Source organism: Erigeron canadensis, chromosome 4 (genome assembly GCF_010389155.1).
Source record: "Erigeron canadensis isolate Cc75 chromosome 4, C_canadensis_v1, whole genome shotgun sequence".
NCBI classification, from domain to species: domain Eukaryota; kingdom Viridiplantae; phylum Streptophyta; class Magnoliopsida; order Asterales; family Asteraceae; genus Erigeron; species Erigeron canadensis.
The window spans coordinates 25,694,203-25,711,442 of NC_057764.1; the positions used below are offsets into that span (position 1 = coordinate 25,694,203).

Sequence of the window (17,240 nt, forward strand, 5' to 3'; positions counted from 1 at the left end):
TGATCCTGACTTTAGGGTTTTCCCCCTTTTTATAGTGATTTTCGTGGAGAAGAAGTCTCTCTACGCGTTTTCTGTCTATAGTAACGATTTTCACTATTTAAGGAACCATATGGTGATATCTCCTTTGTGCTTATACTTTTTAACCCAGGCTACATGGAGTCTACGCGAAGCCCTAGGTGATGTCCTATTCCGTAGCCTCCCTACGTGTTACTCTAGGTTGAGATTATCTTGTGTGGTCTTGGGTACGTCATCAGGGTCCAAGAAGCTTTCCATATATGGCTCTGAGCTGGTAAACAAAAAGCTCAAGAAGCTCTTTCCTATAAGTACCGGCCTTAGTGTGACGTCTGTATGTCCAAAATTTCTTAATGCATCATATCATTAATGTAATAACCTTATATTAACTAGCTTATTAACATGGGTTCAACCCGGGCATATTGATAAAAGTTTTATAAAAATGTATCTTCGTCATTGAAGTTGCAGCAGTCCAACGGTACTCATAACCTCGAAATAATATACATTATAATTAACTTATTAATCCGCATAATATGCGAATAATTTAAAATTCTATTATGGCAAAACTATTTAAATGATTACCATGTATATATTATTAGAGTTTTTAAAAGAAAATAAAAATATTTTTTAAAAAAAAAACATTCTTAAATAACAAAAATAAAAATGCAATAAATTTTAAAAAGAAAGTTTTTATGACATCATAAATAAATAAAGTTAAAAAGAATAAAACTTTAAGAATAAATTTGAAAATGACAAATAAGCTATTTATATAAATTAGTAATCTCATAACAATCTTTTTAGATAGAGATTATGTCGTTCAATGCATCATTGACCTACCATATACAAGTGACCACACACATGCTTCGATCTATAAATATGTATGGCCATTATATATGAATTGGCAATCGGCGTGTAGTACACGTACATTAATATATAAACTTCTTTCACATATATATATATATATATATATCCATACAATATCAGAGTATTAATTCATCAAGAACACACATATATAGATATCATGGGCAGTTTAACAAAAATGGAACACAGAGTGAAGTCCTTTGGCTACGCAGCTAGAGATACATCTGGAGTACTCTCCCCCTTTAACTTCTCACGAAGGTTCGATTATAATTATATTGTTTATCTAATTGATTTATTTTTTTTCTAATTAATTAATTGTATTATCTGATTTGATCGCCATCAAGAAGTATACATATGCATATATGTGTGCGTGTCTTCTTTATTAACACAATATGAAATGAACAGTTTATGTACAACTAGTAAATTCCGGCACCGCGTTACGGGACATCAATTGTTGTGTTGAACGATTGTGTTACTTAATATACTTACGTTGAATTAACAAACATTCTCTCATGGATAGGTTTGTTTAAAGATTATCATATCAAATATATATTTGTTTAAAAAAACCACAATAGTTACCATCTACGTGGTGCACGGTTTCAATTATTTCAATTACTTATTGATGATTTATGTTTGTTAAAAACTTTGACATATAAAATATATACTTATTGAAAGACAATACCACAAAAAAATAAATACAATTTTTAATATATTGTTTGGAAATCTGAAAACGATTATTTTTGTTACTGAAAAGGATTATGTTTTGTTATTGATGATGTGTCGGTATATATATGTTTGTTAAAATCTTTGACATATGAAATGAATATTTATTTAAAGGCAATACCACAAAAAAAAAAAAGAAGTTTTGATATACTATTTGAAAACCCAAAACAAAAAAAAATTTGTAAGAAATTATTAAGTAACCTATAAAGTTAAACCTGAATGAGATTTAATGTGGTAAAATCTGAATATTATTAAAAAAATTAAACGTTTTCAATATAATTGTTTGAAAACCCGAAAGGAAAAACATATGGAAAAAACCAAAAAGTAAATCATATTAAAAAACCCAAACGGGATGGGATTTGACAAAATCCAAATAATGACGCGGGTTATAACATGGACGAATAGTAACTCGTCATGCGGGTGAGTTACTATTCACATTCCATTCAAATAGTATAGTATATATAATATAATGGGAAAATGATCCGTACTGCAGACTTTATCTAAGTTTGGGTATTGCCACATTAAAAAAAATTACAGATTAAACATTTGAATTTGATAAACAAACATAACCCCCCTGAATTTTACATAACCCCCCCCCCCTGAATTTTACATAATTCCCTTGTTTTACCTAAGATAATTATTGCATGTTTTACCTAACTTTTCCCCCCAATATAATAAGTAGCAAATACTATTAAACATATATACATGGATTTGGTAGGGCAGGTGTTTGTGACACTTTGTATATATGTAGTCTTTGGTTCGAATTCCTAAGTTGAATACTATTATAGTAGATTATTGTCCCGCGTAATACGCGGGTAAATATATTTTTATACTTATATATATCTAAAATACTATTTTCTTAACTAATAGTTAACAAATTAAAATATTCAATTTCACTTTATTAACATTTGATTTTTGACCTTGATAATTTCACAACACTTATCGTAAGTCTTATTAATTAAATAAATTATTCAATACCAAAAGTTATTGCTTATCCATGTCATCACAAATACATGTCATCACAAATATCTCGATGTCATTCGGATTTTTATGTCATATCATAAAAAATATCAATCATGACACATTCTTTAGATAGTGCCAAGGCAAACAACCTTCTAAACCGAGTTGCGAGATTGCCACCATCAAGCCAATGATCATTCCAAAATCTTGTCTTATTTTCACTCCCAATTGTTCTTTAATAACATCTTAAGGAGACTAGCAATCGAGTGTGTCTCAAAAAATGAGGAACATATATTTGCCTATATATTATTACCATTTGTTTTACACAGGAACACAAACTCAGAATCATGAATCACATTGATGATTTTAAACCTAATGTAATTTAGATTTTGAACCACATGTCATATTCATTTGTATATATCAATGCTAAATTAAAAGTATCCAGATCACCAAAACCTAAACCACCCACTTTTTTACCTGACAATTGTCTTCTAGTAAATCCATTACATTTCATTTTCCGAGTTCGACCCCCCCCCCTCTCCTCCCTAATCCCTTCCACCAAAAAAATGAAGTTGTGATCTTTATCAATCGAAATAAAGAAAAATAATATATCCTAAATACTTTGAATTGCCGAGTAGAATCCATCATAGACAACGCATTAGTATTGAGATTAGATTTTATTCTATAATAACTTTACAAAATTTATGAAATATATCCATGGATGGAGTCCCCACTCCAATTTGGTGAATCTTGTCTTATTTTCATTGCCAACTGCTCTTTAATAACATATTAAGGGGGCTAGCAATCGAGTGTGCCTCAAAGAATGAGGTTCCATATATTATTACCATTTGTTTACACAGGAACACAGACTCAGATTTATGTATCACATCGATGATTTTAAACCTAACATAATTCAGATTTTGAACCACATGTCATATCCATTTGTACAATATCAATGAGAAATTAAGAATATCCAGACCACGAAAACCTAAACCACCAACTTTTTTACTTAACAATTGCCTTCAAGTAGATTCATTACATTTCATTTTCCGAGTTCGACCCCCCCTCCTCCTCCCTTACCCCTTCCACCAAAAAAAATGAAGTTGTGTTCTTTATCATTCGAAATAGAGGAAAAATAATATATCCTAAATATATTTTGAATTACCAAGTTAGAATCTATCATAGACAACGCATTAGTATTGAGTTTTGATTTTATTCAGTAATAACTTTTCAAAATTTATGAAATATTGAAAAGACTAGACTCGATAAACCGAAAATACAATTTTTTTTATACCCCACTGCGCCGCAGTGGGTTGAGCACTCCCCATTGCGCCGCAGTGGAAAGGCTCGGAACAAAATGTGAAACTGCCCCACTACGCGCAGTGGGAGAAAACCAAAAACTTTACGTGGGAATCACTGCACCGCAGTGGGCAAAACCACCCCCACTGCGCCGCAGTGAGCCACCTGATCAGAAACCCTAAACCATTTCAACACTTGAACAAACTTGCAACCTTTACATTTCAACATGAACTTCATAAAACACATTTCAAAGGTTACCAAGAACAACATAGACACATTTTAAACAGATTTACAACATCATCAAATTTCAAAACCCATGAACACCATCAATGGGTCATTTACCCATTTTGACGCTATTTTCGTTCAGAATGCAACTTCACAATTTGCTAAAACTTTACACTTGATCATTTACACAATTTTAACAAAAGCATGACCAACAATTCAAAATGTACCAAGAGCCATGAGGAGATAGATTTCTAAGCCTCTGAACCAAAAGTGTGTCATTCATCTAAGAATGACCTAATACCTTCAAATGTCTTGCAAAAGTCAACTTCAAGCTCTATTCAACTCTTTCAATTCAACACACTAGTTCCTTCTTCCGGAACTATCTATAAAAGGGTAAACAACTAAAATATAAGCAAAGGCTTAGTGAATATACTTGCATACATTTACGAATATAAGCTAAACAACATAATCATGATCATCTATCGGGGTTCTTAGGCCACCGGAGGTTCTTAGGCCTCAATAGATCAACTATCGGGGTTCTTAGGCCCCGGAGGTTCTTAGGCCTCATAAACACTATGCCCCACATGGGCTAATGCCACATCAATTACCACACATGGATAAATAAACTTCAACATGATGTGGTCAACACCACACATGGACAAAAGGCTTCAACATGATGTGGTCAATTGATCCAACATATACATAAAAGTATGCAAATATACTCACCTCCTCCGCAACTTGGAAACTAAAGCTAAACGATTATGCACAACAAGCTTCAACCTATGATCATATCATAAAATGCATAAGCTTACATTCACACCTGACTAGCTCAACTTAGTCATACTCAATCACTAGTCTTTCTAAACCCAAAACTCAACTCATTTGTCATTGAGTTACTTTCATTCTTACAACAACACTAGGTAGCTCATTCTACCATTTTCATCATCATTTCCAATAACTAGTAAATATTCATTTTTTCTCATTAACTAAAATTTTCACATGAACTTATCCATTTCATAATCAAACTCAACATATAACTCAATGATAACTAGGTTAATTAAGGAATTGGGGAAAATTAACCATAATTCAACTTCTAGCAAAAACCTCCAAATTGGTTCACTCCATGAACCCTAATTTCTCAATGATAAATAAAATAATGAAATAGAAATCAATACCTAAACAATGGAAGATATTAGCTTAGGGTTTTCAATTTACAATTTCTCCTTCTTTTTGTCTTAAATTTTCTGCCTCCAACACCACAACCCACAAACCCTAACTTTCCAATTTCTTATATGATTGGAGATGATTAAAGGTATTGTTCTTGGATGAATTACTTGGAAATGTTTGATTGCATGAAGGAGTTGGAAATTATCTTTGAAAGTGATAATGGAAGATTTGAGAATAAGAGAATTTGAGTGAGTGGAAAAATGACTCAAAAGAAAAGGGAGGGCTGGCACTCTTTGGAGATGCCACGACCCACATCAGAATTTTATGGGTATTTTACCCACTATCCGCCAAAGTTCCAACTAAATTAACCCCATATCTAAAAATAAAATACTAGGAAATTAATTTAATGTCAAAACTATGAAAATGGTTAATTTCTTTTACCTTAAAATCTTTGGGGTGTTACAAATATAGCCATGGATGGAGTCCCTAATCCAATTTTAGTACAATGTTAATTTTTTTAAGGCTATTTTTGTAATTTTGTTCCTACAAAATATTGATAAATAAAGAATATATACAAACATTGACTTTATTGTCATAGGCCCCTTCTTAGAAAGTATATCACTTGGTTGGAAACATTATTTTTGAGATAAACTCCTCTATTGGTAGAGTAAAAATTTGAAGTTGTTTTTATTTTTAATAGAATAAAAAGAAAGGGTTGGAAAAAGGGTTTTTTTTTTTTTTTTTTTTTTGGGTAAATGTACAGTACATTGATAATATAATTGTATGTAAAAAAGTTATATTTTTTTCAAATTCCTTTATAATGGTAATCACAATATTCATGCATATTTAGAAGCTAAATTATATATCATTAATTTCGATAATTAATTTTATGTTGTTTAATAGAGCGCAACTTTTCCGTCACCACATGCACCAAAATTGCAGATCAATGTTAAAGGTTGACGTTCCCAAAGTTGTCACTCACCTTAGCTAAACTCGGTCTTCCCAACACTGTCGTTGATAATTTCTAAACCCGACATTATATATATAATATATATTGTTGATACAGATTGTTACGACATTATTAATATTCAGTTTTATTTTAATTTTGTTTAAAATATAGCTTACTATGAAACATATATTAAATATTTCAAATTATATATATGAAACATATATTAAAATATGCTTTATAATGGTAATCACAATATTCATGCATATTTAGAAGCTAAATTATATATCATTAATTTCGATAATTAATTTTATGTTGTTTAATAGAGCGCAACTTTTCCGTCACCACATGCACCAAAATTGCAGATCAATGTTAAAGGTTGACGTTCCCAAAGTTGTCACTCACCTTAGCTAAACTCGGTCTTCCCAACACTGTCGTTGATAATTTCTAAACCCGACATTATATATATAATATATATTGTTGATACAGATTGTTACGACATTATTAATATTCAGTTTTATTTTAATTTTGTTTAAAATATAGCTTACTATGAAACATATATTAAATATTTCAAATTAAAATATGCTTTATTTTTTCCATATGATATTAACTTTTATTCTATTGAATAAGATCTAAGATAGATAGTATTATTCTATTATTAGGACATATATTAGCTATTAATCTATTGAATATATTATATTAAAATTATTGGGTAAAAAGTACAAATTTGTGATGAAAAATCAAAAAGTGTAAATTAAATATAAAGAAGGATTTTTTTTTTATAGTTATAAAAAGTATAAGTATTAATATTGTCATTTAATAAAGATGAAATAACTAAATTTGATCTAACGGTTCTAAATCAAAGATGGAATCTATCCAAAGGTTCTTGTTTGTTTATGAATGAATTTAGCACCTTGTTATATATATAGGTTTTATGTAAAATAAAACAAATATTAAAGTAAAACAAATAAAACAATAGGCTTTACATCAGTAGAAATCACTATGCATCATAAATATCATCGTACATCAATTGCTTCATGAATCTTCATGCATCAATTTAACTATGATTTAAGGGTCAAGATCTTATCTTATTTGTTTTACTTTAATAGTTGTTTTACAATACCTAACCCTATATATATATATATATATATATATCTATACTACTATATAAAGCAAACTGCCCTTCCCCTTTAAGAAATTAAGAACCTGAAATAACCATATTACCCTTCTTATTTATTTACTAATTTAAACATCTTTACCTATATACCTATAATACCCTTAATAAAATAAACTACAACATAGATTCTCCAATCCTTAAATAACTATATTAACCCTTACCGCCACACATTATCGCCACAATTGCTGCAGCCACACCTTTGTCGTTACCACCATCACCGCTGCATCGTGCGGGCACCCCGTCTCGTATATATATATATATATATATTGGTAGATTTGTCGATCATGAGACGAAGAAACATTATTATAAAAGGCGTTTAATATAATCGTATCGTATCAGTTTTAGCCATTTGATTGATCTAACTAAACTAGTTAAGTTTATTGATCTCTAATGATCATTTAACTTAATCTTATCTACCAATAAACTAAAACAATATTGAAATTTTTTTAATAGACACTTGACTCATTGAAGGACAAATGTCCCTTTTAATTTCTTAATTTATAGTTTCCTTATAACTATCGAATACGGATACTTAATAATTAATATATTATTATTTATCTATTTAAAGTATATAGATTCAATTTTTAACCGAAATGGTGCATGTATATCCATTAATTAAACTTATCTATTACACAATGTAATTTTTTTTAGTAAAAAACCATTGCACGAATTGCTTTTAATTTAGGTTTTACTTCCGAGTTTTCAAAGAACAAACTTGAAGAAATAGAGAATTTCATCTGCTGCATTTTACGTTTGCAACCATAGCATTGAAAAGTTTTCCCTTCTTAGAGTTTTATATTATATAATTTAACCGATTGTATAGGTTTATTATCAAACATTGCTTTTTATATATTTTTTAAATTTTTTATGTGTTATTATGAGGGTGTTTGGGATTGCATTATAAAGTGATTGTCTGATTATCACGCTTCTAAAACGCACATAATCTAAAAAAATGTTTTGAAAATGCAGTTTTGGAAAAGCACCTACATGCTTTTTTCAAAACGCAAGTACGAAAACGTATAATTTATTTTGAAAACGCAGATTTGTTTTATAATCGTAATACCAAACACCCCCATGATTGATATTAAATTATTATGTTGGATACTAATTAGTGAAATAATAACAAGTTTATCAATGTAATCTGTAATGTTGTAAACTTCCCGTGTTCATGCCGATTATCTAGCCTTGAGTTTTTGTATCTTCAATAATCAAATAGTTGAACATAAAAGTTTATCAATGTAAGGTTTTCTCACGATTTAGCGTCGTGCCTTCTGTAGCGACTAAATTGGTGTGGTTTTTCCTCCCATGTGGTTCCTTGACTTCGTGGATCGGTTGCTAATGATTGTCTGTCCAATTGGATGTAACGGCTAGCTGTCGTTCAAAAAAGAAAAAAAATTGTAATATTATATCATTTATGAAGTATTTATTATTAAAGTTTTTTAAATCTCATGTTTCATATAATAATTAGCAATGTAGTAAATAAATCTAACTATGTCAATCCGTGCATCACTCACGGATATTAGGACTAGTATGGTATATATCTATATCATATATAAGAGTACGTGCTATCCTTAACGTACGGCATGAAATTCTCGGCGTTATGTAGCAAAACCATGTTGGTCTCCGGCATTGTGTTCTTCTTGTCGTGGGAGCAGATGGTTCTTGGCGTGTAGAATACCACGTTGTGAATATTAGTGTGGGTAAGTGAAAATGATTGATAGATAAGAAAATTAAATTCGTGCAAGACAACAACTATACCCCTTTTAATTTATTTTTGAAAATTATCTCAATATCTCTATCTCTATCTCTATATTAAATAAAAGAGAGTTGTCATGAGATCATAATTTTATAAAGTTAGCTTATTTGTCATCACCAAATTCTTTCTTAAAGTTTAATACATTTTTTTATTTAATTTACTTATAATGTAATAAACACTTTCCTTATTAAAATTTATTGCATTTTTTTTTGTTATTTTCTTAAACAAAATGTTTTTCTTTCTTTAAAAAACTCTAATAATTTATACATAGTTCTTTAAGTTTCATCATCTAAATAACTTTGTCATAATAGATTTTTTAATTATTTACATATTATGCGGGTTAATAAGCTAATTATAAGGTATACTATCATGAGGTAATGAGTATCGGTGGACTATCGCAACTTCAGTGACGAATATACGTTTTAACAAAACTTTTATTGATATGTCCGGGTTGAACCCGGGTTAATTAACTAGTTTATTAAGAAAATAAAAATCGTGGGGTTATAACCTAGACACAAGAGTTTAGAGAGAATTTTAAGGGGGTGATCTTTGTAATGGTGTTAGTCCCCTAATGATTTCTATGTAGCACACCCACGGGGAAACCCTAATTAATAGATAAAAGTAAAAATTACGTACATCAAATAATTACCTATTAATTACTTAGGGGTAATAAAATCATTATTAGTTAAATAAACAATTAAAAGGCCACATATAAATTTATATAAAATACATATAATATTATCTATTCTGACGGGACTACCCACGCAATGGGCATATTGTAATAAAATAGCATGATACCCGCGCAATGCGATGGCGGTGGTGGGGACGACGATCTAGTGGTGTCATTGACGGTATTATTGGTGGTAGCAGTGTCAGTGTCAAGTTGTGTAGGTTGATGTAAAAGTGACAGTGAAATATTTTAGAAGATAAGAGTTTAAAGTATTAATTATTAAAATAAAGGTTTAGAGTGTAAATTAATTTATTAAGAGCACATTTGGTAATTTATAAAAATTAGTTTTTTTCATAGTGGATATTTATTAAGAGTAATTTAGTACTCTTATATCTAATTATTTTCCAACACTTTCTAAAAATAGAGGATATTATAGAGTTATATAGATTATTGCAAAGCTCAATAAATAGTGTAGATTAAATGTTGTTATTGATGATTAAATTAATTAAGCATGTTAACTTATTTTTGTGATAGGGAAACAGGAGATGAAGATGTGAGATTGAAAGTTTTATATTGTGGGATCTGTCACTCTGATCTTCATATTGCCAGAAACGATTTTCATAATGCCAACTACCCCGTGGTCCCTGGGTAAGTTCAATATGCAAACACATCTCATTCTCTTATATAAATAAAAACGAATTATTTCTAAAAGATTTTTGTAAAATATTTCCTATGTGGCAAACTCACAATCTTTCTTACAAATGATTTTAGAAATTATGACATCATATTTAAAATTATAATTTTAACAACATTTTCGTTTTTTTTAAAATTAATCCATCTTAACACTATCTTAATTACTTTATTAATTTTTCATATAATTTTATAATTTACATTTAAGTCTTGATGAAACTTTAAAAAATATAGACATTTTTTATATATATATTTCCGAATAAAAAGAATATTTTGAAGTAATATATATATATATATATGCATTTTGTTTATCAAAACTATAAAAAAAAATGTTGTAGTAAATAATCACATAGATATTTAAGAATAGAATCAATCCATTTCGTCGCAACTCACTGATGATCTTACGTTTTTAAAAAACTTTCATTAATATGCCGGTTGAACCCGGGCTAATTAGCTAGTACAGTATAAAAGAAAGATTATTTCCATCTAAAATGCTAATTTTTACTAATATAAGAATTATGGTTTATGAACTTAATAATTTTATAATAATTTCTCCGTCCCATTTAAGATATTCTATTTTGACATTTTGAGTCTTTTTATTTAAACTTTGACCATAAATATTTTTGTTTGTATTACGTAACATTTTATATAAAATATATAAGAATATATTAAGTTTTAAATGTATTTTTCATTGACCGAACTTTCAACAAGTATTATATAACACAAACAAAACTATTTACGGTTAAAGTTAAAAGAAAAAGACTCAAACAGTCAAAAAGTTAGGTTAAGAAAAAAAAACCATAAACTAGTTCATAAGTTATTATAAGTTTTGTGCCACACATAGCGCGAGATATATTTTCACGCTTTTCTAATCTTGACAAATTGAACCATTGTAGCGTATATGCATAAATTGGTAACTACATTGGTTCATTACAGGCATGAAATTGTGGGTGTTGTGACTGAAATCGGAACTAAAGTCAAAACATTTAAGGTTGGAGAAAGAGTTGGGGTCGGTTTTATGATTGGATCATGTCGTTCTTGTGAACACTGTGTGGCTGATCTAAACCAATATTGTCCTAAACTAGTACTAACCTACAATGATCCTGTTATGGGCACTTATGGAGGGTACTCTGACCACATGGTTGTCAATCAAGACTACATCATATCTTGGCCCGAAAACTTCCCCCTTGATCGTGGTGCACCTCTTTTATGCGCTGGCATTACTCTTTACAGCCCACTAAAATATTATGGGCTGGATAAACCTGGAATGCATATAGGGATTGTTGGTCTTGGTGGGCTGGGTCATGTAGGTGTTAAGTTTGCAAAAGCTTTTGGAGTTAAGGTAACTGTCATTAGTACTTCGCCTAATAAAAAAGAAGAAGCTATTAACAATCTTGGTGCTGATTCATTCTTGCTTAGCCATGATCAAGCACAAATGCAGGTACCCGTTGATCCAAATCTGTTCTATGATTTTTCTTGTAAAATTACGCTTATATATATTTTGTGTGTTTAATGCGGTCCTTTGGAATGTTTCTTAAGGCTGCAGTGGGTACAATGGATGGTGTTATTGATACAGTCGCGGCTGATCATTCTATTGGGCCTTTGATTAACCTGTTAAAGCCATATGGTAAATTAGTTGTGGTCGGAGTCCCAATCAAGCCGCTCGAGTTACCTGTTATTCCAATGGTCATGGGTACAATTTACTTTACCCAACTACATTGTTCCTTCTCTTAACTACACATACATTAACCATTTGGGCCTTCAGGGCCAAACTTGAGATTTGAAATAGTACGTTAAATATCCAAAACTTTGACAATAATTGTGTATATTTTAGGGAGGAAAATGGTGGGAGCAAGTTTAGCAGGAGGGATAAAGGAGACGCAAGAGATGATAGATTTTGCAGCAAAACACAATATAACAGCAGAAGTTGAGGTCATTCCGATCAACTATGTTAACACTGCGATGCAACGTCTTGAGAAAGCTGATGTTCGTTATCGCTTCGTCATAGACATTGCTAACACATTATAAGCTGTGTAATTTCGTGTTCAAATATAATCCAAAACTCGGGACCCAAGCGTCTACAAGTTGGATTAGTCATACCATTGTATGTTTTCGGCTTTGTAAGTTGTCAACCATAGTATATGACTATATGGTGTGTATTAATATATCAGTTGATGTCCATGGCCCATTTATCTATAACTTTTATCACTGGGCCTCTCCCAATTGCTCTGGCCTAGTGGGCTGCCTTCTTAGGCGTGTAATTTGGATAGCTTCTTATTTTCATTTTCGTTACACTTTTGTCAAGACTCAAGAGTGATTCATGTTTATGAGTATTCTGTTATATTCTATTCGTATGGCTATTCAATTTTTAAAATAAGACATTATTAGAAATAAAAATTATAAATAAAATAAAATCAAACTATATGTGTTATATACTTCAACTTGATATACCAGTATTGATGTATTCTGGTAATTCACAAAAAGAAAAAAAAAAAAATTGTTTATTTGTAATGATTTTAATGTACATGCTAACTTTGATACACCTAAAACATACTTTCTTTGCTTAAACTTTTGAACAGGTCATCTTTGAAATGCCAACTTAATATATAAAAATCTACAATAATAAAAGTTGTCATAGCTCAAAATAATACGGAGTACAAAACTATAAACCAAAAGAAACATTATAATCTGCATTAAAATATATACAGAAATTCATATGATTTATGAATACTTGCATGAAATCCTGGGATATGGTAATTACCTAGATATCGAAACATTTTTTTTTCTTAACATATTAAGCGTTTAATATCAACAAAAAAGCCTTTGGTTAAATTCCGTAATAAGCTTCTAATCGTACCTTATCTCTAGTGCATAAAATAAAAGATACACTAATTATAAATAGAATTGTCTAAATAATAAGAGATATACTACTGATGAATAGAATTCTCTAAAAATATATAAAAATACTCAAAATCATATATTACTTTATAAAAACCTTATCAAAACTTTAATGTCATTATTTAATTTTCAGTAAACATTAAGAGTAAGTTTTTCTAAAGTAATATTATGTTTCTTTGTATAGTAAATCTCAAAATAGCCTAAGTTTTATTATTAGAAAAATAACATGCATCGACGGAAGCATGTTTAATTAATTAGCTAGCACGTCAAAGGTTGCAATATCATATGTGATAATTAACTTACGTTATGAAATACAAACTGAAATTAAGTAAAGTACGTATATCCTTTTTCTATATATGTATACAACACCATTTCTCTATTAAACGCGCGATCACATTTGTATTTTCTGTCAAACGAAAACACACACACGCATACAAAGTAATCGTGATGGGGAGTTCACCGGAAACGGAGCATCCTGTGAAGGCGTTGGGATATGCCGCTAGAGACTCATCCGGCGTACTCTCACCCTTCAACTTCTCCCGGAGGTATTATTTATTACATTTGATTTGTTAATTAATTTGTTAATATAATTTGTTACGTAGAATGTTATGGCTTTGTATTTGTTTTTTGGCTTGATTTAATAGATAAATCATCGCGACACCTATTGATTTGCTTCGAAAATCGATCCTTTATATATATTGTTAATTTGGTATGTTTGAAACTTGATCATCGACATAAATGTTACGTATTTGCGTGAAAATTATATAGCAAAAGTATATTTTGTTGATACTTTTGTGTCTCATTTATGATTATAATGGAGTTCGTATAATCGTATATCACTCTCATTAGGTTGGAAAATTTAGCTTAAAAATTGATTTTTCACCACTTGTACACAAATATATATAAGGGAGTGATCTGCACACCACTAAATATGCATTAAGGTATTGTACAGTACAATAATGTGAAGGTGGTGTACGGTCAAAAAAATGATGGATCACCAGCCATAAATATATGAACGAATGATATATTATACATTTTAATTTGTTTATATATGAGAAACTATTTTGTTGATCAATATGTATACAGTTATTTGTATATGTTCATGGTTAATTCTGTAACTGTAGGGAAACAGGAGATGAAGACGTGAGGTTCAAAGTTTTGTATTGCGGTGTTTGTCACTCGGATCTTCACTCTATCAAGAATGACTGGTTCAATGCTAAGTACCCTTTGGTCCCTGGGTAATCCCTCCATTCAGTATGTTAATATGTTCTTTGTTACTTTAAATGCCTTAATAAGTATTATGCTATCTTGCGACTAGTGATTAACCAGTTTTATATATACCCAGGTTATGTTTAGTCCATCCCATTTTAAATGCCCAAATTTTACTTTTTGAGTCTTTGTTTTCCAACTTTGACCGTTAATCGTAGATATTTTTGTTTGTGTCATATAATATTTAATATAAAATACATGAATGACATGACTTTTAAACATATTATTCATTGATATAACCTTTTTTAAGCATTGTATAATACAAATAAAAAGATTTGCGGTAGAAGAAAATGACTTAACAAGTCAAACTAGGACATTTAGAATGGGACGAAGGTATGAATGATAATAGTCATTTTGGTCATTTCGAAAGAAAAAAAAGTGTTGTATTTTGATGTTAGCAATTCGCCCATTTGACTCGCAATATACAGGTGATACACTGATACTTTTGTTTTTTTGTTTCTTTTTGCATTGTTGCTTCTTGAATGGCATATTCACATCCACTCTACTCTGAACCTTTGATCGAGATGAGGTTCGAAAAATTAACCTCACTTGTTGATGAAAATGTACCTTAAATGCACCTTGAGTTTGTGGTTTACATAAGCATTAAGAATCTGCAAACATAAATATAAGCTTTTAGAACTATATTCAGAGCATTCTTACTTTAGTCAATTGTTTATTTTTGGTTCTAAAGACTAAGATGGTTGCACACACTAATAGTACATGACTACATGCACATTAATAACTCATTGCTATATTGCAGCCATGAAATTGTGGGTGAGGTGACTGCGGTGGGCAGCAAGGTCAAAAAAGTCAAAGTTGGAGACAGAGTTGGGGTGGGTTGTTTGGTTGGATCTTGTCGTTCATGCGATCAATGTGGTGTTGATCAAGAGCAATACTGCCCAAAACAGGTAGCGACATACAATGCCACCTTTGAGGTAACTTATGGTGGCTACTCTGACCACATGGTTGTCAATGAACACTTCATTATATCCTGGCCCGCAGACCTTCCACTATCAAGTGGTGCACCTCTCCTATGTGCCGGAGTTACTGTTTACAGCCCAATGCGATACTATGGGCTCGATAAGCCTGGGATGCACGTTGGTGTAGTCGGTCTTGGTGGTTTAGGCCATGTAGCTATAAAGTTTCTTAAAGCTCTTGGTGTTAAGGTTACTGTGATCAGCACTAACCCCAACAAAAAAGATGAAGCTACAAGTAAACTTGGAGCTGATTCGTTTCTGGTCAGCCGTGATCAAGACCAGATGCAGGTAACACCTATATATAGTTATTAAATTTGCATTTACTCGCTTCTTTAAAAGATCAAACCTAGACATGTCGAATTGGAAGAGTTGGGTTGGCTTACAGATCAAAATGGGCCAACTTAACAATTGGCCTGTTATGCAATGTAATTGGTCCGAACTAAATACACACAACCTTCTTCAATCATTTTATTATAGATTGTTTACATTGATACAGTAATACTTTAGTTTATAAAGCTCAAAGAATAATGATGAATCGGCATTAGAGTGTTAACACAACCCGGTCTGTCTGACCCAAAAGTTCCTAACAACTGTTCAAGCTTTAGCACATTTGTAGTCATTTGGATATGTTGTTAATAAAACCCAAAATAATGACCAGCAAGGAACCACATGACCTAGTGTTTGGCCATTTGGACCAAGAAATTTCTATTTAGTCCAACCTTGCATATCCTGATTATATCTATGTGTGATCACATTTAGAGAAAATCTAGATGGTTAAATTCGACTTCCAAAATGATTTAAGTCTTGTCTTTTTGGCTGTTTGTACAGGGTGCTGTGGGTACTATGGATGGTATTATTGACACCGTATCTGCTGAACATCCTCTCGTGCCTTTGATTAGTATTCTAAAGCCCAATGGGAAGTTGGTCTTGGTTGGTGCTCCCACCGAGCCACATGAAGTACCAGCTTTCCCATTGCTTGTCGGTATGACTCCACTTTTCGGTTTCCCATTTTTGTAGAATAGATATATAAAGTTTGACTTCATGTCAAGCTCTAACTTGCAATATGTACTAACAAGGTTTTGTGATGCAGGGAGGAAACTGGTGGGAGGAAGTTTGATTGGAGGAATTAAAGAGACACAAGAGATGATTGATTTTGCAGCAAGCCACAAGATAACAGCCGACATTGAGCTCATCCCTATAGACTATATCAATACTGCCATGGAGCGGCTTCAGAAATCTGATATTCGTTATCGCTTTGTTATTGATGTGGCCAACACATTAAAAGCCACCTAGTTTCATATACTTCAACTCCCTACAGTTGCATTTCATATGCAAATTTTGTCACGAGACTTGTTAAAATAATTTGCCATAAGTTTATGAGAAATACACATGATATGCAAGTGTATTTTTCATACAGTTTTATTAAATAATAATTTGCTACTACAACATTATCAATTTATTATGATCAGAGGTGGTTAAATTTGATATGCAGTGTTTTTAGCCTATATTGTATACATGGGTTTGCTGATTATCACTTATTCGATTGACTCGAATAATTCTTTAATCGTGTTGGGTTAACTGTGTCTTTGAGTAGTATTTCGACCCTTACA

General features: G+C 31.1%; 2 protein-coding genes across 2 annotated transcripts; both read left to right on the top strand.

The window, feature by feature from the left end:
* Nucleotides 1-967: 967 nt before the first annotated feature.
* Nucleotides 968-12,834, top strand: LOC122596049 (probable mannitol dehydrogenase). The gene is made up of 5 exons (XM_043768553.1): nt 968-1,131; nt 10,331-10,444; nt 11,423-11,927; nt 12,026-12,179; nt 12,321-12,834. The coding sequence occupies exons 1-5, from the start codon at nt 1,034-1,036 to the stop codon at nt 12,512-12,514; spliced, it is 1,065 nt and encodes a 354-aa protein (XP_043624488.1). The 5' UTR covers nt 968-1,033; the 3' UTR covers nt 12,515-12,834.
* A 948-nt stretch (nt 12,835-13,782) lies between these two features.
* LOC122596050 (probable mannitol dehydrogenase) lies at nt 13,783-16,969 on the top strand. Its single transcript, XM_043768554.1, has 5 exons — nt 13,783-13,929; nt 14,509-14,622; nt 15,414-15,918; nt 16,459-16,612; nt 16,721-16,969. Exons 1-5 carry the CDS (start codon nt 13,832-13,834, stop codon nt 16,921-16,923), a joined length of 1,074 nt encoding a protein of 357 aa, XP_043624489.1. The 5' UTR covers nt 13,783-13,831; the 3' UTR covers nt 16,924-16,969.
* The last annotated feature ends 271 nt before the right edge of the window (nt 16,970-17,240 follow it).